We start from the raw sequence: 24,687 nt of genomic DNA, 5'->3' as shown, positions 1-24,687 counted from the left end.
GGAAATGGATGATCTTTGAGGTTGCTTTCAACCCAAACCATACAATGATTTTATGATATAGCAAAAGCAACTGGAAAAATGGCATAACCACCATGCAGTGACCAGTGAGCTTGTAGCTTTGCCCATTATTACTGAAAAAAATCATAATATTCTGTTTATAAATGGTTTAGAACACCAGTTTTATAGCTAAGTTAATTATTAAATTAGTAAATAGATATAATCTGCATACTCTAACCTAAAAACTTAATTGTGCTGTGTCTCACTGCCTATTTCTCTGCAGAGTTCCTTATGAGCGGGCTGGCAGCTAAATATTTGGTATTGAATGATGCAGGTAGCTTAATTCCAACTATAGCAATGTCCCAGCTACGGACACATTTCCTTGGAAGAGTGGCTGATCCCTTGGAGGTAATTGGGTCTACCCACAATTTGCCCTCTAATCCCTTCTTACAACCGTCATCCACTGGCATCTGCACTTTACTTCTTCCCGCAGGTAGGAATAACAGCTGAAGGACTGCAGGAGATATTTGCCAAAGGTTACACTCCTGACAGGGACTGGGAGACTGACTATGACTTCAAGAAAATCCTGAAAACGGTAAATTCTGGGAGAAAAGAAAATTCTGATATTGCTTTCTCAGATGTTATGAAGAATCAGGCTCTTTTCATCTTCTCACACAGCTCTCTGACTGGAAGGCATTCTCCAGTGACAAACCTTTTGCATCAGGCTACTTGAAGATGTTTGGCCAAGAGCTGTTTTTTGGTGGACTTGATAAAAACGCCATCCAAAATGCACTGCAGGTATCATTTTTAAAGCACCACTACCCCAAGCATCAAAAGCTCTAAAATACTGTTACTTTCACACATTCTCTCCCTTTTATAAATTCATGGTTGTGTTTTTTGTCTCTAGTATTAATCAAGGCAAATAAGGTCAAGCTTTGATCAGGATTATTTATAATCATTGCTGGCAGAATTTCCCCTGAGGCATAGTTAATGACACAGATCATGATATTCGAGTTCTGCTTATTTAGACATGTTGAACTCTGTAATTGCAGGCATGGTACGGATCTGATGAAAAAATCCCTTCACTTAGGAGAATAATCAGTAGCCTTCAAAGTGGTGTAGGGAGGCAGTGGACCAAAGCTCTCCTGTCCGCTGAGATCCGCCGCATTGTGCCCACCTGCACTGGCTTCCCAACAGAGACCAGCTTCTATTACTCTTCTGTCACAAAAGTGGCAGGAAATGGTAACATATCAACATATCCCATTGTTTCAGCAATACAAACATTCTTGCTAGGACTGGAGAACATTTTTAACTGTTTCCCTGCTTTCTTTTTAATAGTTCAAGCACAGATTACACCTTCTCCAAAGTCTGATTTCAGACTGACTGAGTTACTAAATGCCAACATTAAGCTGAGATCCAAAACAAGTCTAAGGTAAGTATTTAGTATAAAATAAAGGAATAATATTTTCAAGTCACAGAGACCATAAATACTCAACAGCTGATTGCTGCATGAACATAATTGTACCCTCCTTCTACCTTTTCAGCATGGCCAAGGAGATGACCTTTGTAATGGGAATTAACACACACACAGTCCAGGCAGGGCTGGAGGCACGCACCAAAATAAATGCTCATGTACCTGTGAATGTTGTTGCCACTATCCAGATGAGAGAAAAAAATATCAAAATTGAAATTCCACCATGTAAAGATGAGACTAACGTAGTTACTATAAGGTAAGACACAGCACTTAGTATCTTTCTGTGTAGCAAAGCAGAGTCACCCAAATACACATAGGAATCTTGTCTCTGACTTGCAGCTTGGATAAGTGGTGGTGATTGGTATAGTTAATGTTTATTTTAAATGAAGTGACATGCACTAAAGCTTTGCTTGAAAATGTGTTACTTTCTGTGGTCTTCTCCTGAAAATCCTCCTTAGAACTATATCTCAGTTGTTCAGATCCATAAGCTATCTGAAACAAATTACAAAACAAATTACATAAAATTTCTATCTTGATACAAATATTTGAACTGGAAACTAGGTAAGATATATGGTAAGATATAAGCCAAATGAATCCTATCAGATACAACAGTTAACCCATCTATATTTGCATTAGATGCCTTGAAGCATAGAGGGTTTGGTGTTTCTTCTGTTTTTACCTTGTTCCCCTGTGGCTGCCATTTGGTTTTCTTACCTGTTAGATCCCCTTGATTTATTATCAGTGAATGCAATTACAATACACTCTGGAAAACTTTTGTAGCCAGATGCCAAACAAATGAAAACAGATGGAAATACAAATGCAAAGAGCAGGAGGAAACAGAAAGAATATGTCCAACGAATCAAAGCAGTAGACCAAACTTAGAAAACCTTCTCACGCACACACATGAAAGAAAATAAAACTGAGAAAGAGAAGCTGAAAATTCTTCACAAAGGAAAAAGCTTCACTGACAACAGAAATCGGCGATTATACAAACCACTGAAATGTTAACAAGTTTCTGCTCTAGGAATACAGCTGTAACAAAAGAGATCAGTTGCTTGATCCAGCTGCAATTAGCATTCATGGCTGCTGGCCCAGAGATGCTCTGCAGGTCTCCTCAGTTTAGCCACCAGTTAGGCTAATCATTATTTTCCCTTGTCCTTCAATAGTCACAGACCATTTGATGTGCATCTGACATCTCATCCTCCTCCCTAAGACAATTCCTCCACTCCATCAAGTGTGGTTGTAATGAGGTTCTCTCCATGCAGAGGTAGGAGGGTCTCAGCATTTCAGAGATGAAAAGTCAGCTGCATGTTTTCTTTGGTTCAGTTTCTTATGGAGGCCAGGACAGTCTGCTCCTAAGGTCGTCAGGGACAGCAGGCAACAACTCTCACTAGTTCCCACTGTTAGAGAGAGTGAGGCAGATATTAATGAACTCAATAAGCACACTGAACTGAAATGAGAATATTGAATACTGATAGGGAGTTTAGAGCCTCAAGCAGAAAGAAATATTAGCAGAAGGATCCTCCCTGCCAATAGATTAAAAAATATTCTCCTCCTTTGACTTAAGGGGAGATCAAATGAGACAGAAAAAGGGTTAAATGCATTGCCATTAAGCAGAAAACAAGTCAGTATCAGAAACAAGGTATTACAGCAGAGAAGCCCATGAGTTCCAGCGCAAGCCCTGCTCTAGACCCTGCAGCATTACCATTTATAAAGTGAAGTAGTCACTTGGAAATAGCTCCATAATGCCAAGTATATGAGAAAACTAATACTCACTAGATGACTTCTAGCACCATCAATTTCTCTCCAAAAAGCATTCCCATTCACTGTTACAAAACAAATGGCCAGCAGAAACCTCACAGAGCAATGAAACAGCAATGAGTGCAAGTGAAGGCAGAGCAATAACTAGAGAATGTTACATTGAACCACATCACTGAGGAGGTCAAAGACCGAGCAAAGTAAAATCTTAGGGGTATGAAGAGACACAAGCAGGCACGGTAGAGAGAAAGGAGATAGATATATAGATAGATAAATATATAGATATAGCTGTATATAGCTGTATAGACTAATTTTAAAAATTCAGTTCAGCATAGTCTTTTTCTTCCTTTTACAGGGATCTACCAAATAATAAAGATCCAATTGAAGTCAATGTTTTAGAGATATTGTGACACCTTCCCTTGTTAGCTTTAAATTCCCCATTTAAAGAAACAGTTCTAGAAAGCTATTGATCTTTCATGTGTTTGTAAGCTCTGTTCAAAATATTTTCTTATTGGGCACTGTCTTGATTGTCAGCAGGTTACCTTCTACAGTCCCATGGCATTAAAGCTAGACAGGATGTGGTATTATTTTCCCCATCATCTCTCATATCCAGGCACAGGAACTAAACAGTTTTCAATAGCATTAAGTTCATTTATATCCTACACACCATAAAGGTTATAACCTGTCACAGCAGTGGGATTTATATAAATTTTCAAGAGCCAAAGAGAAATTCAGGTTAGTAATCAAAGGCTCAAAAGAAGAAAAAAAATAGAAAACTTTGGTGATAGAGGGGTTGCATTCCCAAGACAAATCAGCACATTATAGGCTCAACTCTCTCTATAGCAAAAATCAGAGCACGGTAATTAATCGTACTGTGGAGAGAATATACAGCATGTGTTTCAATTCAATCCTATCAAAATTTAATTAAAATAATGGTTATTTTTAAGGCTCTTTCAACATAATTATTTAGTATACTACAGATGGCTACTTCAACATACTTTTAAACAAAATTTACAAGAAGTAAAAATCAAATAAATTTCAGGGGAAATTAGAGCTCTGTGACTAAAGTGTAAATATGGAGAGCTGCCAGAGAATGGACATTGCTAATATACCTCATATTCATAATGACAGCCTACTGAAGTATATACATAATCATGAATAGAGCTTGTATCATAAGGGTTTTTGCTTATTTTAGCTGTAGCATAAGCAGAAATTGCTTCACATGGGCATCTTATTTGTAAGATGAGCCAGGTAATTAGAAATCTCTTTGTCCAACATGACTACACCATGCATAGCAGAAAATGAGGAAGAGACAGCATATGCTGTGATCTTGTTGAGGCAGTGAGGTGTGTTTGGGGGGAATAAAAGGGAAACAGGTGGGGCTCAAAGTCTTTGTTTTTATAAAACCTTTGCACCAAAGTTGGAAGGCAGATGTATAGGAAAGGTACAAGATTTTGTTTCACCACATCAGAAAGAGAGCTAAAGATCAGGCTGACTAATTGTATCTTATTTCTCATTTATTTACATGTGATGTCACACTGTGTTTCAAAACCTGGGAAAACAGGGTTTTTTTGATTGTTTTTTGTTTTAAACAGACATATGAGCTCTCCTGTCCCCATGCTAAGGATGTATGTAAGGCCACACTCTCTGAAACATCAGTGTGTCCAACACAGCTGAGTTGCTTGTCCCCTACCCATGCAGTGAGTTTGGCTTATATTATAGCACAGCTTCTTCTCTCATCCAAAAAAATGCACTAATATATATTGGAAAATCTCCTTTTTATTTTTTCTCCCTTGTGTGGGATCAGAGAGAACAGATTCTTTCATACCATAGCTTTAGGCCTTCTTTGTGACTGTTTTTTCTTGTTAAAGCACCAGAGCTGGCTCTTGTAGCCTATTTTTACTGTGCTGTGTGATTCTGCAGACATTGACATGTGTCACCTGTGATGCAGCTACATTTGTCGGCTCTCTGTGCTCAACAGGGAGGAATCGATCCTTCGCTTTCATTAGGTGGCAGGAGTAGACTATTGGCATAAAAATACTTAAAAAATTGGAAAAGAAACCCCAGGGCTTTTCTGCTTGGAGATCCAGCCTACAGTTCAGTGGTCATTTGAATTATTGAATGGGATTAAAATAAAACCATTTCCCTTTTTGTCTCTTTACCCAGATGAGCTATCTGAAATGCAAGTTGATTTGTATTTTCTTTTATCCCCTCAGCTTGTTAGGGAGAATATTTTATTTCAGATTCCATTCTTCAAGGTTCTCCTATCACCCAGCGTGGAGCGTTTGCTGTCATGTCCTTATCTAAAAAAAGAGAGAGATGGAAAAGAAAACAAAGCCCACAGGTGACACACGTTTTATTGAGGTGTTCCACATGAAGAGCAATTGTGTGCTTTACATTGCACACAGCACGGTAGGAGCCTTCAAGAGGAAGAGAGGGCTATCAAATGAATACAAATTCATCTTTCAAACAGATTAGATTGGAATTGCTCAGGCTAGTACAGTGTGGACTGTATTAAAATAGAGACCATTTTGAGACCATCTTTCCATTCACTGTCACAGCGGCCACCTTCATTGGCAGACCTCAAAAGCCCCAGCGCAAAGAGATCAGCCTCATCCTTGAGAAAGGGCACATGGGGACTTTTGAGACGGATGTTAGCTGATAAATGGCTAATAAGGTAGAGCTAGGATGGTGTTAATAGCTGAGGGAAATGGGTTTTTGTCTCTCAAAAGCGTTTCAGCATTCGAGACGTTTCTCTGACCCAAAACAAAACTCACAGTTCACAGCACCGTAACAAGTTCCATGAAGAATGTGGGGTGTGAAGCCAAGGGTTCAGGATATTTTGCCATGAGAGCCTCAGTCTAAAGCTGCACCTACTATCACTTATCTGGGATCCTGACTAATACACTTAGAATTCACAACACTGGAAACAATGTACCGAGCAGATTTACATAAATAGGCTCTTAACCTTCCTGCTCAACTTGACCTCTTGCCAAGTCATGGCCGAGCCATGAGTATTAGTGAATTTAAATCAAGCTGGAGACACTTAGTTTCATGATTCCACACTCCTTTCTTCAATTCTGCTCTAATAAAAAATTGCACAGGAAGCAGCATTCAGTAGCCACCAGTCCCCAGGCTGTTTTTTGAAGTTATGGCAGTAGTTTTCCAAATACAATGTCAAAAGAAGTTAGAACTAAGGCTACTGCAGTGAACACACGGAAGATGAGTTTAAAAATTTAAAAGTCCAGAAGCTCAAAATAGGAGACTCAAAAAATTAATAATGTAATCCACAGCCATGCTTCTAAGCATGCTGTTTTTCATGATATTAGAGTATGAAGATCCAAACAACTGTAAGGCTTTTAACCTGTACATATGACTCTAAAATTCTAACTGGGCTATCTGCCCCTGAGATTGTCTTTATTGACTCTTAGCAGTCCTTGAAAGCACAACAGGAAGGAAGCTGTAAATATCTGTAAAGCAATTTGCAAGGTATGATACTTGTTGCTGAATGCAGGCTACAAGGCATTATTCAGGTCTGTTCCTCAGCAGTGCTTTATCAATACGGTTTCCTCTAATGTTTATTCTGCAGGTCTAAGACATTTGCTGTTACACGAAATATTGGGGATTTGGCTGCTAGCAAGATGACTCCAGTTCTTTTACCTGAAGCTGTGCCTGATATAATGAAGACGTCCTTCAATTCAGATTCTGCATCAGGCGAGACTGATAACATCAGGGTAAATGATGTAGTGTCTGACTATTCTTTTTTGGGCTTTTAAACAGTAGGGAACCATTTCTTTTCTCTATAGGAAAGGGTACAATTCATCTCTGACCAATGCTGCTTCACTCAAATAAGTCAGGTTCAATCTAATAACACAAATAGCCCTATAGTAACATTATTTTAAAATCTGGAGTGTAATACATCAAACTTGCAACACTTTGTCTAAAGCAAAAGCATTTTCTTTGGTAATTAATTTTGCACTGCCATCTACAGGCCCACAATCTTTAAAATACTTCACAACCATTATGGAAGCATCACATTCCTGGGGCAGTCACAAATGTTCCACAAGATGCTCCACTGCTCGACTTATAGAGCCAAATTTAATGCTTGTGAGCATCCTGATTTGAGAGTGGAGTGCAGTTTGTGTCATGGCTTTGTAAGCCAGGTTTCCATAAAAGCCAGGATAGGCTTTCTAAGATGGGCGGTACTGTGAAGGCATCGCTGTGACAATTCATTCAGACCGACAGAGGCAGGAATACGCTGTCCTGTTCTGCTTTCATTGTTATCCTGCAACTCTGAAGGGTTTTCAGATAAAATAAGAGATGAGCAGAGGACAAGAATAGCGCTTTCCTATGGAGAAGTCAATAGACAAACATGCTATCAGTGAGAGCAGTTTCCAATACCCTGGAACAAGCTTTCTTCTGCTTTGTGCCTCCGTGCTGCCCTTCCTGAAAACTCGGCACTCCACAGTTATTCTTAAATGAACAGCAACTGAAAACTGGCACTGAGTGGAGCATTTCTCAGTATCACTAGAAATTCCAGGTTTTTGGTAGGGTTCATGCAAGGCCGGAATCTTGTGAGACATGATAAACTGCATAAAAAAACTAATTGCAAAAAATAATTGCAAAAATGAATTGGATGTGAAACAAAATCTTGTGACTATTGTGTCTTTAGGTATTTGCTTCATTGCTTCAGGAAATAATAGTTTTCATTTCATGGATTTGATTCCAATTTTAATTAATTTTAATTTGTTCTTCCTTAAGCATTGCTTAACACATGTAAATTACATAATTTTTAGTGGAAATTTCTAATACATGATATGTTTTGACCATTTAATTGATATAGTGTCACATTCATGTTAGACCTCATCTGAGTCAGAATTTCTGTGGACATAGTTGAAAGTTCTGTTGTCTGACACATCAAAAATCAAAGGAAAAGACTCCAGTCAGTCTAAAGTACACTCAGTTTTATCAAGAACCTGTTAACACTGTCTAATATTCCAGGAAAACAAAATTAAATATTTTAAATTAACTTTTGATATATTTTCCCATTCTTACAACCTGAAGGTCTTTTTACAGAAGGTAGTGTAATCAACCCATTCAGATGATAATTTTGTTCACTTTAAAACCAATTTGTTCTATGTCACTGCCTTGGTATCTAAAATAAACTGGTTAATTCCCCCTGCAGAGTACAGGTACTGTTACCAAAATGCGATGCATAACATGCAGGTAATTACTCTCATTTTTGTCTTTCACTTGACGTGTGTGCTATCTAATAGGGTAGACAGTCTGCAGAGGATGTTTCATCTGGAAATCCCTTTTCTTCTGGACGCTCTTCCTCCCAAAAAGAGCCATTTGTTCAGTCCGTGTGCTTCAATGCGAGTACGTTTGGAGTTCAAGTGTGTGTTGAGAAGAAAAGCGTACACGCAGCATTTATCAAAAACCTGCCTCTTTATTACCTGGTTGGAGAGCATGCCCTGAGAATGAGCTTCAAGCCAGGTAAATACAAGTGGGCACAAAAGAGAAAATAGTGGATGGAGGTGTGTATACACACACACACACATACATATAGATAGATACAGATGTATATCTACATATATATTTTTTGCATCTTAAGTACCACTAAATCTACAATTAGAAGTACCAAGCCAGCCAGTATTGGCAACAGTCTATGCTCACAGCAGGAATCCATTTCTCCCCCACTTGCCTGAGCAGCAATTTCCCAGCTCTCCCAGCAATGTCACTCAGCGTGGCCAGCGTCAAGCAGAGCTGATCTGTGCCTGCAGAGTGTGTCTGATGCATCCTGAATCATTGGATTTGGGATGCAAGCACGAAGCAATTGGACATGGGCAACAGATCTGATGCAGTGTCCTGTAGCTACATTCTAAAACCCAGACTCTAAAAGGGAATTATGGATTAACCCTGCCAGGATCTAGTCCTTAATGTCTTAATCCATGATCATAAGAAATAAAAGCACAGCAGGCCACTGAATCTAGGTCTCCTAAGTATCAAACTAATGGCCTAACCATTGGGCCATTCTTTAGCATTCAAGAGTTAAGCCTCAATTCCTGTCTGACATTTAATTCTCTAACCCATGGTTTATCTCTTTAAACAATCCCATTCACTTGACTTAAATCTGCTGATCATTCTGTTTATTGACTTGAAAAGAATTCAGTATCATTGTAATATTCTAAAATTTGTTGCCATTAAGTGCTTTAACTATTAGAGAAAATTTTCAACAAAGTTGCTCAATACCAATAATAATCACTGAACATTTATATTTGAGAAAAAAATGGCTAAATAAATTATGGTGAAATTGGCTTGTTCTCTCATTCAGTTGCTAATAGTAACAATAATACTAATTGTCATGCAATTTCAGTTTCCACTGAGGCACCTATTGAAAAAATACAAATCACAATTCAAGCAGGAGACCAAGCTCCTACAAAAATGGTACGTCTAGTAACATTTGAAGATCCAGAGGCACAAGCATCTTCCAGAAAAGAAGCAATTAAAAAAGTGAAGAAAATCCTTGCTGACGCTGATGATCAGGTACTGCTGCGAAATTCCACTTCTGGATTTGTGGGAGACATTACACAAAGCTTATTTTTATTCCTTCTACTAAGTAGCTTCCTTTGTTTAGATATTATGCCAAAGTGGAAAATAAAGACAGACTTTTGGATACACAAGTCTTTCGGCAGGTCTTTTGTTTGCACTCATACTTTCTGCAAGTGAAAGACATTAGAAGGAGCAGGTTGGTTTTGCATGCTTTTCTGAAAATCTCTTGTAAGAGATAAAATAGCTGTTGTGTGGCCAAAAAGTAGTCTGTTATTTACAGCTACTGCAACTGCAGCAAAATGCTCTGACACCAACTACACAACCTGCCCTGAGACAGTGACAGCTACAGCATTGTCATTACTGATACCAGTTACCTGTCATTGTGTGGCCAACAACTGCTGCACACGCTCCTTATCACAAAAGCGTTTGGGGTGTTCTGCTTGTGTGTGGGTTTAACACATTATTATGAAATTGCCTTTGAATTGTTGTGATGTGTTGCAAAGATGTTATCAAGCATACACCTTGTCTTCTAAGGCAGCAGAGATTCAGAGATGTCTGCATCTGTTTTCACTTATGCCGTTCTGCATGAACACAGAAAAATAATTTTTTTTCCAATGTTACCTTTGACTAGGGGACAAGAAAATACAGGAGCTCATCATCCAGTGCCAGCAGCGCCAGTGGAAGTGCCGAGAGTACAACGAGCAGCCCCTCCAGCAGCGACTCTGATGACAGAGCATCACAGGGAGGCACCCAGATAAATCTGAAAACAGGGCAGTCCAAAGCCAAAGGAAAGAAGTTCTACCCCTTTGGGGGCAGTGGCAGTAGCAGCAGTAGTGGTAGCAGCAGCAAAAGCAGTAGTAGTAGCAGCAGTGGCAGTAGTAGTGATAGTAGTAGCAGCAAGAGCAGCAGCAGTAGTAGTAGTAGTAGTAAGAGCAGCAGCAGTAGTAGTAGTAGTAGTAAAAGTAGCAGTAGTAGTAGTAAGAGCAGCAGTAGTGGTAGTAAGAGCAGTAGTAGTGGTAGTAAGAGCAGTAGTAGTGGTAGTAAGAGCAGTAGCAGTAGTAGTAAGAGCAGCAGCAGTAGTAGTAGTAAGAGCAGCAGCAGTAGTGGTAGTAAGAGCAGTAGTAGTAGTAGTAGTAAGAGCAGCAGCAGTAGTAGCAGCAAGAGCAGCAGTAGTAGTAGTAAGAGCAGTAGTAGCAGTAGCAAGAGCAATAGTAGCAGTAGCAAAAGCAGTAGTAGTAAGAGCAGCAGCAGCAGCAAGGACAGCAGCAGCAGTAGGAGCAGCAGAAGTAGTAGTAGTAGCAGCAGCAAAGACAGTACCAGAGGCAGCACAGGTAGCAGCAGCAGTAGCAAAGCATCTGGTATAAAGCATAAGGCTAAGAAGCAATCCAAGACCACATCATTTCCACTTGCCAGTGCTGCTGAAGGAGAGAGAAGTGTCCATGAGCAGAAGCCTAAAACACAGAGTAGCAGCAGCAGCAGTGAAAGCTCTAGTGCTTCCCGCTGGCGCAGCAAATCTGACCAAGGAGCTGAGACAAACCATGTCAAGCCCCGAGTTCACAGTGGCAGTAGTCACATTTCCACAGAATGGGTAAAATGTCTAATACTTTGACTTCTGCAAGGAGGTGATCTTGACTGAGCTGTAGGTAATATCTTCTTTTTGAATTTTGCAGGACTATCACCTTCCAAAAGTATACAGTCTTCGCTTCAGGTCTGCTCACATCCATTGGGTAGGTGCCTAACTCAAGTGCACATTGCCATGGTAGCTGCACCTGATGTGATCAAACCTGTTACTGAAGGGCTTTATTTGGGCCATTTCTCTTGACCATTCCACAACCCCCAATAATAATATTGATGATGAACAAAAAAAGCAGATTTATTACTAATGTGCTATTACACTCCATTCTTTTGGTGTTGCAGCGCTTGCAATTCTCAAATTTGGGTCAGGACACACAAATGCAGCCAAACCTAGGTTAGCAAAGACCATGGGGGAATGATCAAACAGTGGGACTTTCCAATGGGAATAGTTATGTTCACAGTTCTAGGTAGCCATGGCAAAATCATTACACTTATTTTTTCAGAAACCAGGTTCAGTACACATTATGGCACAGAGGTATTTTTAGCATATATTAGAAGGGTGATAATAGAGTGGCTTTTGTAGGTGTTACCTGTACAGCTATTATATATCCTGCATGTGAAAAAGGAAGATGATTTATGGTGCTATTCATAAAATTGTATTATCTTTTTTTTTTCTGGATATGAATGTATTTGACCACTTATGAAATGCCACTTTTCATTTTCCCTAGCATTAGACCCAAACAGTGTGATGTTGCTATTTGCAATCAGAATCTATGCAGTCTTTTTTTCAGCAGAGATGTCAAGGTGGATACAAGGCACATTCCACCCCAACATAATTCATGTCTATATATGGAAATAAAAATAACACTCTAGATATGTCCAAGTCCGTTACCTGTAAAAGTAGGCTGATAGCTCTGGTTTTGATATTTACAATGTAAAACTAGAGGCTATCTCATCGATTTTTAACCTATTTTTATTTCATAGCATCCAGATCATAAAGGATCAAGCAGTTCATCATCGTCTTCCTCTGAGCAGGGAAGCAGCCACAGAAACAGCAGCAGTAGCAGTGGCAGCAGCAGCAGCAGCTACCACCACCATGGAGAAAATTCTGCCCACAGCTCCAGGAGGAGCAAAAGAGTCCACCACCACAGCCATGGCTCCAGCCTGACACGTGAGGTACAACTGTGTGTGGTGCCCAGAGCAGCCAGGCTTAGCTGGCTGCTGAGCAGGAGCTGTAGATCGGGTGGCACTAACCAGGCGTTAGGCTCAGGAGGGACACTAAAAGTAAAGTCTGTAAACTGAAAGCCAAAGTTAATTGAAATATTTCCCCCTGCAAAAAACTCAACTTTTTTTTTTTTTTTTCAAATCCCCTTGTGTTCAGCTTTGTCTGTTTCCTTCCCTTCATTTCTGAAGGTATTTGCAGTATGTTAAAGCCTGGATTTGGAAATTATACATGTTGAAGGGAATGTAGCTGTGAGTTAAAGAGGAAATAGTTTTCTTTTTCCTGTGAAAGCCCAGAATACAAAATCAGTTGCTTTAGGTAAAAATGAGGAAGAAATAAATAAGTCTGCCTAATTATTTTTAAATGTAGACTGGAGGTCATGAGTGCATGCAGAGTATAACTAAAATCAGACTTTCCATGAACATTACTGATTGGTAAATGTGAAGGCCCATTAAGCACAGATTGCCTTTACCTTTATTATGCACATAGTACTCTATAATTGTACTGCATAAAGGTATCTACATAATAATAGAACAAATAGCTCTGCAGATGCAGGCAATGTCATGGGGGATTCTGCTGCTAAGCAGGATTTCAAAATATTTGATTGGATTGAAGAAACTGTAGTATAGTAAAATAAGTTGTGAATGTGTATACTACTCTGAACATCTCTAGTACACGTTGCAGGCAACTATTTGAAACATTACCATAATGAACAAAATCTTGCTGTATGCATAAAGATAGCTTGGAAGCATCTTGGATCCCTCATCAAAATAATCACATCTCTGAATAATTAAGTTTCCAACCAAATTCATCCTTAAATATTGTGGATAAAGAAATATGTACTGCAAACTAAAATGATGAAGGACAAGGGCTGCTGCCTGCTATCAGTGCACATTAACTGGACTGCAGGCTCTCTGGTGAATACACAGAACTCCTTAGACACAGATGGTCGGGGCTCTTTTTCAGCGCAACTTCCTGGGAGACGTAATTCCACCTGGCATTACGATTGTGGCACAGGCAGTAAGGAGTGACAGCAGAAATCAAGGTTATCAAGCTACAGCATATGTTCGTTCTGATGCTGCCAAAGTTGATGTGCAACTAGTTGTGGTTCAGCTGGCTGAAACCAATTGGAAAGCGTGTGCTGATGCTGTGATACTGCCTCTGAAAGCACAGGTAAGTGCCCAGACAGCTTCGCACAGAGGGACATCTGCAAAGCCCAGAGCAGGCACAGAGAATCTGCTGTTAAGAGTATTAAACAGGAAAGGCATACTTATTTTGAAATGTTTCATAAAGTTGGGGGAGTTTCAGAAAATATTTCACCATTAAAGTAGAAAATAGTAAAAAAAAAAAAAAAACTTCAAACTCTGGCAAAAAAATATTGATTTTCAAGATAAAATATAACCAGTAGAAGCATAAAAAAATTGAAAAATTGACTTCTCCATCATTATTTATTATCTGTTCTACTGAGTTTTCTTGTCCGGGAATCTGCCTGGTTTTCTGTACATAATTTCTTGACCCCAAGTTTAGCTCAGCTGGTTAGAGCATGGTGTGGATAATACTAAGGACACTGGATTTGATCCCTGTATGGGCCATTCACCTGGGAGTTAACTCTTTCTGGATGGAGTTGGATGATCCTTCTCAGTCCCTTCCAAGTCAGACTGTTCTGTGATTTCAAAATACTCATAACTCGAATATATTTACATTGTATTTCTAAGGATTTATATGAAAAGATGGAAGCAAAACTGGGTGACGAGTTGATGCCAAAAAGAGCATCATAAATGAAGGAACAGGTCCTTACTTTTTTTGCTTATCCCTGTGCTTTGCTTCCCATGAGGTTTTTTAGAGCAAGAGAAGTTTGTGCAACAGTTTATAAACCTCTGCTTTTTGCAGATGCAATTAACAAATTCAGCATGATATTCAGGATTGAAGAAAGTGGGATGGGTTCAAATCAGGAGATCTTGGAGAAGGAAAAGAGAACTTATAGTGCAGTCCTCTTCTAGGAAAAAATACATATTGATTAAGAAGTTACCATGTCTAAGGAAATCTCAACATGCTTCAGTGGCTGCTTTGAGACAGGGACATGTGTATGTAGTTCTGCACAGACCAGAAAACCTTCTTCCTACTATACCTCAGATTTTACATGAACAAGTCAAAATTTCTCTGGGAGCCTGTTGAGAGTAAAAGAAATATGAATGATCAATGCACAAATTGGTGAAAGATAATTTTGCATTTTGAAATGGTCAAGGTTCATTCTGGGATTCTCTTCTGAACTTTGGGTGACTGTTTCCCTGTTTACAAAGGCCAGACTGAGATGGGGCAAGGAGTGCCAGGATTACAGGATAGAAGCAGTGGCTACCACAGGACAACTGGCAAGGAAGCCAGCTGCACAGCTGAAGGTGCAATGGGGAAAGCTTCCATCCTGGATAAAAAAGACAAGCACGGAGTATGTAATTCATTATTTCCTAAATTTTTATTTGACTTTCTTACCCTACTTTGAAAAACACAGAAAAAATTGGATTAAATTCTTCAACCCAAACATACTTGTCTGGGCAGTGTTTGGAAGGTAACCACAAATTCAGTGGTACACAAGCATTTTATGAATGTGTTCTACTTTTTCCACATGTTTCATATTAAATGATAGCCTCCAAATATTTAAAAAATATGCTTGATTTCATTTTCCGTATTAAATTATTTTCTATTTCTGTTGAAAATGCCTTTTTGTTTTAAAATGTTCTTCTATTCAGTCTCAAAAATAACCATTTTAAATAGGCAAAATCAAACCAGTGTGTTTCTTCTGGATAAAATCAACCATTTAAATTGACCCAAAGTAATATTTCCTTGACTTTTCAGTTCTTCCACTTTTTCCTGAGTTTTTGGCTCTGCCAGTAGTCCTTACTGTCCCATGTGTGCTTTTGTTCATGCACCTGAGTTTGTCACATCTTGTTTATCTCTAGATTCATGCAATACGTTCCTGGTGCAGCACTCGTGTTGGGCTTCTCAGAAGTACATCAGAGAAATCCATCTCATGAATTTATAGTAAGAGCAGCTGCAACATCTCCACGAACAATTGATACAGTAATTAAAGCTCCTGAGGTACATTAAATTTTTATTTTCATTTTCCTTACATTGCATGACTTTCAACTTTGAATGTTTTGACACTTAACACAAAGAAACAAAAAGCAAAACATTCCCTTTTAGAGAATCTGCTATATACCTGACTATATTACGTGGGTGTTCAAATACATACAACAGCTCCCTTGATTTTGTGCTGCTTTGGCCCAGTGCAGTAGTAAGCTGAAAATCAGACTCTGTAGTCCAATACTTTATTTGCATTCTGAGAACAGCAGTGAGGCCAAATTGTCTCAAGTATGACTGCTCTGCACTCACACCTTTATGCATTTTTGCCCAGTTTGACTAGTTCTTGAACGAGGGTCTCAGATGGAGGGGGCCTTGAGAACACTTTGCACTCTGCTGCAGCCACAAACAGCACCTGTGTGTGTTGGCACTCCAGTCCCACATCTGCTGTAACCATGCTCGATGTGACTGGTCTGAGCAAGTCACAAATGCAACTCTGCTCTAACCAAACTGGAGCAGTTAGTCACCCTCTCACAGGAGCCTGCACAGGCCTAGGCTGCAGAGTCCCACTAATTAATTGGTCCTTGTCCACCAAATTCCTATGCACCTCTTTGAATAATTTCCCCTACGGATCTCTGGCAAATTAATAACTGCTAGCTATTCATTCACAGAAACTTGTGTGTCTTTAACCCTCCACAGTGCTTCAGTATTGCAGGATCTTTAATATGTGCTCATGAGGAAGTTGGTGCATTAGGCATTCATTTGACCCTCTTGGCAAATATAATTTGTAGCTACAGTAGGATCTTACCCCAATGCTGAACATGCCGGTTTTCAGCCCTTAATGGATGAGATTCATTTTTCCAAACACATCCATCATCTCAGTTACTCAACTTGTTTGCTTATTTTTGAAGAAGTCACTCAAATATCACTTAAATTCATCTCTATGCATTACTTTTCAATGTTCTTAACAATTTCTCAAAAAGTCAAGTATGACTAGAAGAGATGATAATGATTTCTCACAAAAGCTGAAGGTTAGGGTACGTTCTGCCGAGACTAACACAACTGCAATTGTAGAAATGAATCTTCAAGGGTTTTTTTTTTTCCAAGATAAGAGTGGGGGTTTTTTGCAGTCATATCTTGAGCATATGGTTCAATTTATCTTAATGTATTTTCATTTCTGCTTTTTCAGGTAACACTTTATTGTCAGGGATTCCGATTGCCATTCACTCTGCCCTTAGGCCCATCTCCAGCTTACGAGACTCGAGATATCACTGCCTGGAATTTATTTCCTGAAATAGCTTCACAAATAGCACAAGAAGATCAATGTAAATGTTACTTATATGTTTGTCTCATGAATAAGCGATGTGTGTAGATCCATACTCTGCCATGGCTGGGCCTTGCCTTTCCTTCTAATGGTCTTACAGGGAAGCATAGCATGCATCTATAGCCCTGCTTCCAGCAGTTTGTTCCCTCACAGAGAAGCAGGTTTTTTGGCAGGTGAATGAAGAGGCTTCAGATTGCTGCAAACATTCATAGTTTACTCCTGTCTTCAAGGACTAGAGGTTGTCTTTTGTCCCTCCTGAGAAGGTGCCAGCTCTGCATTGAGAGGCACCAAGTGATGGGCACAAGAGAGTCCACATATTTTCTGTCCAGTTTATTTTATTCAAAAAGGAGCCACCTGAGTCTCTCCTGGTTGGTGTCTAGCACTCCTGTGGGAAATGGGGAGTTTTTATCACAGTTTTTTATGGCATCCAGTTTCTCAAGAATTTTGTGCATTTTAGCCCCTGTTAGCTTGAGTTTTGTGTTTGGCATGTAATCAAAATCAATACTGGTATAATCTAGAGCAGGTAATTATTTTGTAGTGTTCTCATGTCCTTACAAGACTCTGGCTTCTGCCAAGGAGATGAAGTTTTCTTCCTGTTTGCTGGGTAGTTCAGTCTCATAGAGGTGTCTTTTAGTACTTCACAGCAACACATACAGTGGTCACATCTGCCATCTCTTTCATGGTTTTGTCTTGCAGCCACGTGTGAAATCAGGGAGAAAGATTTCAAAACATTTGATCGCGTGAGCCATTCATATTCTTTCAATAAAAGCTGCAACCTGGTGGTGGTTCAAGACTGTACTGAACACCCAAAGTTCATCATTACTACAAGAAAGGTTGATCCTCAATCTTTCTCAAGAGAGGTTCACATAAATACAACATCAGCGTAAGTGTGATTTATACTGAGGCTTAGAAATTAAGTACAAAGTTTCTCAAGGAGTTACTCTGTGAGTAAGAGATATCTAGTTTCTAGCTGAAACTGGTTTTCAATAAGACATATGGGGAAAGACAGAATTTCCAGAAGGAATCCTTGTCTGAGGCTCTGTGGTGTAATTGCTCTTGTCTTGAGCCACCAATATCTGATAACTTGCTCACTAATTCCCTATGCTGTCTTTTCTTTAAAGGTTGAATATTAAAGCCCACAGTCCGAATGAATTTTGCACTTTGCAAAAGAAAACTGCTTGTTCATTCATTCAAATTCAAATAGTCACAAATATCTATACATTTCACATTTTAAATTAACCACTGATTTATTCTCTTTTATTTTTGCTTTTTCTGAAGGAACATCACAATCTGTCCTGCCTCAAATTCATCTCTCCTTGTGGCATGCAATGAAGAACAAGTTCTGTCACACAGTGGAAGTTCTGAGTATGAAAAAGGTAAGATATGATACCCAGTTTTCCAGGACTGACCTGGGAACTAAATATCAAGATTGTATAAATTTCACAGAAAAATTTCAGTATAAAGAAAACACAAGTGGAATTAATTCAAAGAGAAAACTAAAGACTACTTTCTTAAGTTTTGTAGTGACTTACAAGTTCATGTTTCCTATAGTATATACACGCTTACTTCTACTCCTCCAGCATAAATGACAGGTGAATAAAGCCCTCTTTTATCATATACCCAGCTTGGTGATTGTTCAGAAAAAAAGTTCATGTTAAAGTCACAGAGAGATGCTTTAGTTCAGACATTTAGCTGGAGAACCACCACTGTCATTATCATTTCTAAATTGAGCACACTGGATGTAGAAGTCAGTTCCAACTATTGGTAACAGCAATAGTATATTTTTGAAAATATATTATTTCTTCTATTTTTTTCCTCTCCACTTAAATACACATATTTAACTATAGCAGCAAAATGATCATTGTGAAGGAAAATGCATTGTGGTGAGTTTTGTGTTACAGTTTCTCCATTAATATAAGCTCACTGAAACATTCACCATCTTTTTACAGGCAATGTTAAAATTTATAAAAATGGAAAAACAGTTACTGTGGAAGTTCCAGCACTGGGACTGAAGGAAGTGACTTTTGATGGTGTAACTCTTAAGGTACTGCACTTTCTTTCAAGGTTACTGCTTCCTTTCTGCCTAGTGCCTTGCCAGTGTGACAGACCAACACTTCAGCATTCACTACAAAGATGTTATATTTTGTAGGTTACGGTTGCTTCATGGATGAGAGGAAAGACCTGTGGAGTTTGTGGTAACAATGACAGAGAAAAGGAAAATGAGCTCCTCATGCCAAACCATAGGCTGGCACACAGCTGTTCTGCATTTGTTCATTCATGGGTATTGCTAGAAGAAGCCTGCTCTGGTGGTGAGTGGATCTGGAACAACTCTGTGCTTGGATAGATTATGATTTCACTTTTCCAAGAGCTAGAAAATATTTTTTTTAAAGCAGTAGATACCTTTTACTTAGAAATTTCAATAGCCATGTCTATCCATTTTAACTTTATTAACCACTGACTGTTTAAAACAGTCAGTGAATATAGAGAATATACACTCCAGCAAAAGTCTTTGTCTCATGTGCAATTTGATGTTAAATAATTGGGTTTTATTTCTTACACTGAGTAGCTTTTTTCTTGAGAGGCAAAATCAGCCCTAATTTGCTCCTACTGGAAAAAAAAAAGTGTGATTTTCACCATTGTATCAAAACAGTTTCAGCTGTTGTCTGCAGACTTAATTTCACCACACGAGGTGCAGACTATGAATACAGTGTCAGATCCTACACTCATGTAAATTCCCGAAGTGCAAAAAAAATTCATTTTTGTTCTGCACCATGTGAGGGTGCAATCTCAGGAAAATATTTAGAACTACTCCTACAGTAAAGAGCTTCATCTCAGAAGCATCTGGAAAAACAATGTTAGAACGTTAGACTCCCAAAATATCAATACAGTTTTGTTTGCTAGGTCTCCATTTACCTTGGACCTGAAATAATTTTATTGAAGTTAATGGTTGCTTTCTCCTTGACTTCAGTGGCAGCTGAATTATTCTTATCTGTGTGTCAGGAAGCAGTCGTAGCTGGGATCCTGTTAAGTTACATTATACCTTTCTAGTGAGATAATTGCAGCATTATAAAAATCATCCAATACAAAAATTATCCTTGTTGTTATTAAATAAATGCTGCCCTTTTTTTATCCATTCACTATGGCTGACATTTTTCCTAATGCAATGAAGTAGCCATTGTGCTTGCAGTATCTATTCTTAATAGCTTTCAGACATGAGAGGTTATTTTCTGTGTATTATGTAGTTCTAAAAAACTGAGTATACATGATTCCATTTGGGTTCTATTGTGCAATTAGATTTTAAAAATAGCTCCCCTTTCAGACTCTTTCCTCAACTTATTATTGTCCTATCTTGATAACCTCGCTACTGTGAAAATGGTTTGTCAGATACCTGTGTTTTAATAAAAGCTGAAGAGAAAATATGGACCTTTATTATTGCAAGGATCGATTGGGATTTATTTCTACAATTTTAACTACCTTTCCTTTTCCTCTTAGGGTGCAAGCTGCAGCGCAGTTATGTGAAGCTGAATCGAAATCCTACCATTGATGGTGAGGAATCTACGTGCTACTCTGTTGACCCAGTACTGAAATGTATGAAAGGCTGTACTCCAGTCGAAAAGGCTTCAGTAAAGGTTGGCTTCCACTGCTTCCCAAAAGGTACAGTATTTTTCTCCCTCTATGTGTCACGTACTGCAGGAGCTGTCAGAGCACTCGAAAGAACAAAACACAGCACAGCCATGCACAGACCTGTATTGCTCTGGCTCCTCTCTAAGCTGCTGTTTTTAATCCCATTAGTATTTGCTATAACTGCTGACAGTGCTGGCCAGCTAAAAGCTAGGTTAGGTGATGGCAGGTAGCATCATCTGAGAAAAACATTTGAGGAGGTAAAAGGGGCAGCAGCGATCAATAAAATCACAAAATAAAATTTGTCATGTCTTCAGGATCTCCATAAAGTTGAGATAAGCAACACTGAGTCCTTTTATGTACATTACAGCCTGCAATTTTGTGCAGACGAGGGCAGGCAAGGCAATTGAAAGTCAGTCAGGTAGTGTGACATGAGTGCTGTAGTTAGACTGCCATGCTATGCCACTGTGCAATACATCAGCAAAACCACATTGCTGGAAGTTTCTCTAGATTGTTCCAGAAAATGGTTTGGTTTTTAATGTATTTTATACACACATACTCATGCCCCAGATTGAAAGAAAAAAAAAAAAAAAGAAAAAAAGAAAAAGGAGAAACAAAAAACCACAAGCCTTTTTCTCATTTCATTTATACCAGGATATAAGGCACTGTCTAATACAGTTTCACACTGAAGTTATGTAATCATGAAAGGAGAATCCAACCTGGAACCCACAGATATTTCTGGTGCATTCTTTCTAAGTCTTTTAATTAATTACCTATGTAGCTTACAGGGAAACCTAACATTAGGAAGTATCTATTGAAGTGGTTTGTTCTCTGTTAACCATTGTTGGCCAAACCCACTGTTAGCTGAGATAATCCAGTGTAGTTTCACTGCAGCCAATGCACCCCTGTGTTGGGTAGTGCTGGAAAGGACAGGGAATTTTATGTCTGAATTTAAACATCTGTGTAGAGCTTTGCTTGTGTTATTAATATCTGCAATGTGCTGAATCAGCCCAGAAAAAGCAGAGAGGCTCTCTCCACAATAGTCAAATATCTGCAACAGCCTATTCAACAAGTAGCACGGAGAGAGTGGTAATAGTTTTCTGATGGCTCCCTGAGATGAGAATGGATGCATTCTTTCATAAAAAGAAAAACCCACCCTCTACAAAAAATCCTTCCAAAATCTTGTTATATCCATGTTTCACAGATTTCTATTGTGTATCCAAGTCTGTATCTCTGAAGTGTCACAACCCCAGACCACTCACTGCCATACAGTATTAGGCTATAATAAAGCTGTCTCACAAAACATTTTGAGAAAAGAGGAAAATCAGAAAAAAAAGATCGTAGTTGTTGCAGCCAGTGCTGCTTTCAGAGCAACTGCAGGCTTCTCTTGTTCATTTACTGAAGCAGAGACTGGGCACTCTGCTTGCAATACTTCTAATCAAGACTTATTTATTTATTTGTTTGTTCATTTATTTATTTGTCCTGAAGAGGAAGCAGAAAAAGAGGAGAGGGAAGAGGAAGAAAAAGATTCCATTTATCATTCTTTAGCTTCCTAAATTGATTGCTTTTTCTTAGGCTAAAGATCAATGGGAATACAAGGCCAGCACTTAAAAACTATTCTTTCTCTTTCCTTGTCTAATGACTTGGAGAAGCAGTAGAAGCAGTAGAAACTCCTTTCTCAATCTAAGAACATGCATGCACAGGACAAAGAACTTTTCTTAACTCTTTATATGAGAATTCAGACATGATAGTTTGCTGTTTCAAAATTCAAGGACCCCATCACTGTCACCAGTGGAGCAAGGATAAAATTAAGTACAAGAATGCATAATTTCTCCTGTTGTCCTCAAATCAGCAAGACTGTGGCCTTAGGAACTTGACTGAGGCAGGCATCACTCCAAGTTTAAATCCACATATTGGTTTATATTTCAAACATGCCACAAGGGGATCAGTTACATGGGGATCAGTTACTCACCCACAATCCAGTTTGCAAGGAAACCATTTCCTACATGGATATGAATGTGCTCAGACCCACAGTGTGCCAAGAGTAAGAGACATAATGTATATAAAAAACAGAATTCAGACTTTTATAGCATTTCACAGCCTGGAAATATAATATACATTTTTAAAAGCATCTCCAGCATCTTGCTGGGAAATATTTATTATCCAGTTTAGTATGCAAAACCTGTGCTTAATGTTGGACAGTAATTTAGCCATGGAGAGTGTTAACCTGTCAGAAGATAAGTGACTGACGTGACCTGAACTCATACAGTAGTGTCCATGTTTCCCTGTGATGGGGGATGGCATGTTATAAATGTACTGTCCAACTAAGGAATAAAACAAATGGAAGTAAAATTATGAAACCTTTACGCATTCTCATTGTACAAACTTAATCTAAATGGATATCCTAATATTCTTCCAATGCAATGATAAACCTCCAACTAGCTAGGAATATTTATTGGGAGGATGAATATCATTATTCCATTTAGATTATTTCAGCATTAAGGAATATGGCTTATTCAAGCTGCTGTTGATAAAGCAGTGTGGTAAGGTTAATACTGCAACTGACAATGCTCTGCCAGATTTCACAATATATGGGAAACTTTAATTAGAAGTTTATGAACCTCTGAAAATTCTCCAAAGGGCTTACCCTTCAGAAATGAACTTCGACAAATAGTCAGCAGAAATACCCCGTGATATGCAGCACTAACAGAAGTGATTGCTGATGTGGATTGGTACGTGGTGGTCTTACACTGACAGGGGCTACCTCCAGCATGTTCACAGCCTCCTTTTGTCTTTGTGCTTCATGAAATGTAATTCATTTTGGTTTTAGGGAAGTAGTACAGTAATTATACCATGGGTGAAAATCCTGTTCCAAGTCAATGAGTCAGTTAGATGTCAGTCGTGAGGGCAGGATTTCATTCTTTACTTGATGAGGGAGTTGACAGCCATCAAAACAGTATTTCTTTGAAATGTGTTAATTTGCTTGATGTTAGTTAACAATGGCTTCACTCTTCTGACAGAAACTGCTGTAAGCCTGTTGGAATGGCAGAAAAGCAGCGATAAGAAATCTGCGTTTGAGGATGTTGTGGAGTCTGTGGATGCTGACATTGATTGTACCTGCACTGGCAGCTGTAGTTAAGCTAAACCTTTTGGCATTGTGCTATAGACATACTACACAAATAATTGACTAGCTGGACAGATAAGAAGGGAACATAATAGCTGTAGTAAAATATTAAGAAAGGTGCTTGAAGAAAGTAAGTCTACTGCAAAGTCAAATGCATTATGTACAGTCTGCACTGCTTAATAAATATGTTCATTAAATAAGTATTCATGCAGTCTCTCTTTATTTTTCCCTATCAACAAAACAATCAGGCCAACTATAATATTATACAGAAATTCTGCTCTCTTTTATCTGAGATATAATTACAGCAGTCCGCTCTTAAAATTATGTTCACTAGGTGATGAAAGGAAAACATGATTACGGCTACTGCTAACATTCCATTGTGCAAAGAATTTCATATTTAGCATACTAAAGACACAGTAAGCATTTGTTTTCTTTTATGTTTTCTGGTAAAGAGCAACGTCTGTTCCTGGAACCGTTCTGCAAAAAAATATATTTTACTCCCAGCAAGACCATTAGCCTTAGTACATTCTACAAAGGAATGAATTGGACTGCTAGACTCCCACTGTAGCTTTCCAGAGAGCTATAGTGTGTGACACAGTCTCCATTTTCATTTAAATTTCAATGGATGTGCTGTTGCTTCATGAACTAACTAAAAGTGTGAATAGGAACTTTTTTTTTGCTTTACCATCTCCTATTGTATATTTATGAAAATGATGGCTTCAAAAACTTCAGGGAACAATAATACATCAAGTAGCATTCCAAATACTCCGAAAAGCAATATATAGAAAGATATGTAAGATCAATAGCATCATAAAGCTAAAATAAAATACAAGCAGGACAGTCAGACTGTGTTTAACCAGTGAAGAGTCAATCTGCTAGCTTTCACTGTGCAGAAAGGTAATTCCCTCCCACTCCAGGGGACCAGGAATAGGAGGCACCTTCAAACCCCCAAGCAATGGCACAAT

The 24,687-nt window shown here is 38.7% G+C and overlaps 1 protein-coding gene across 1 annotated transcript in view; it reads left to right on the top strand.

The window, feature by feature from the left end:
* LOC119703936 (vitellogenin-1-like) overlaps positions 1–23,923 on the top strand; it is a 42,685-nt gene extending 18,762 nt beyond the window's left edge. Inside the window, exons 14-36 of the mRNA XM_038144453.1 lie at positions 281–405; positions 491–592; positions 676–795; positions 1,050–1,239; positions 1,336–1,429; positions 1,542–1,727; positions 6,819–6,963; positions 8,506–8,725; positions 9,606–9,775; positions 10,413–10,842; positions 11,113–11,369; positions 11,452–11,508; positions 12,341–12,532; positions 13,545–13,751; positions 14,879–15,021; positions 15,533–15,671; positions 16,843–16,978; positions 17,674–17,860; positions 18,256–18,353; positions 18,927–19,021; positions 19,127–19,286; positions 20,470–20,631; positions 23,619–23,923. Of these exons, the coding sequence (XP_038000381.1) occupies positions 281–405; positions 491–592; positions 676–795; positions 1,050–1,239; positions 1,336–1,429; positions 1,542–1,727; positions 6,819–6,963; positions 8,506–8,725; positions 9,606–9,775; positions 10,413–10,842; positions 11,113–11,369; positions 11,452–11,508; positions 12,341–12,532; positions 13,545–13,751; positions 14,879–15,021; positions 15,533–15,671; positions 16,843–16,978; positions 17,674–17,860; positions 18,256–18,353; positions 18,927–19,021; positions 19,127–19,286; positions 20,470–20,631; positions 23,619–23,737 (3,734 nt within the window). The 3' untranslated portion in view covers positions 23,738–23,923. The remainder of the gene's footprint in view (positions 1–280; positions 406–490; positions 593–675; positions 796–1,049; positions 1,240–1,335; positions 1,430–1,541; positions 1,728–6,818; positions 6,964–8,505; positions 8,726–9,605; positions 9,776–10,412; positions 10,843–11,112; positions 11,370–11,451; positions 11,509–12,340; positions 12,533–13,544; positions 13,752–14,878; positions 15,022–15,532; positions 15,672–16,842; positions 16,979–17,673; positions 17,861–18,255; positions 18,354–18,926; positions 19,022–19,126; positions 19,287–20,469; positions 20,632–23,618) is intronic.
* Positions 23,924–24,687: the final 764 nt, after the last annotated feature.

This window comes from Motacilla alba, chromosome 8 (genome assembly GCF_015832195.1).
Source record: "Motacilla alba alba isolate MOTALB_02 chromosome 8, Motacilla_alba_V1.0_pri, whole genome shotgun sequence".
Classification (NCBI taxonomy): Eukaryota; Metazoa; Chordata; class Aves; order Passeriformes; family Motacillidae; genus Motacilla; species Motacilla alba.
The sequence above is the reverse complement of the archived record's forward strand: the minus strand, read 5'-3'. Positions and strand labels throughout refer to the sequence as shown.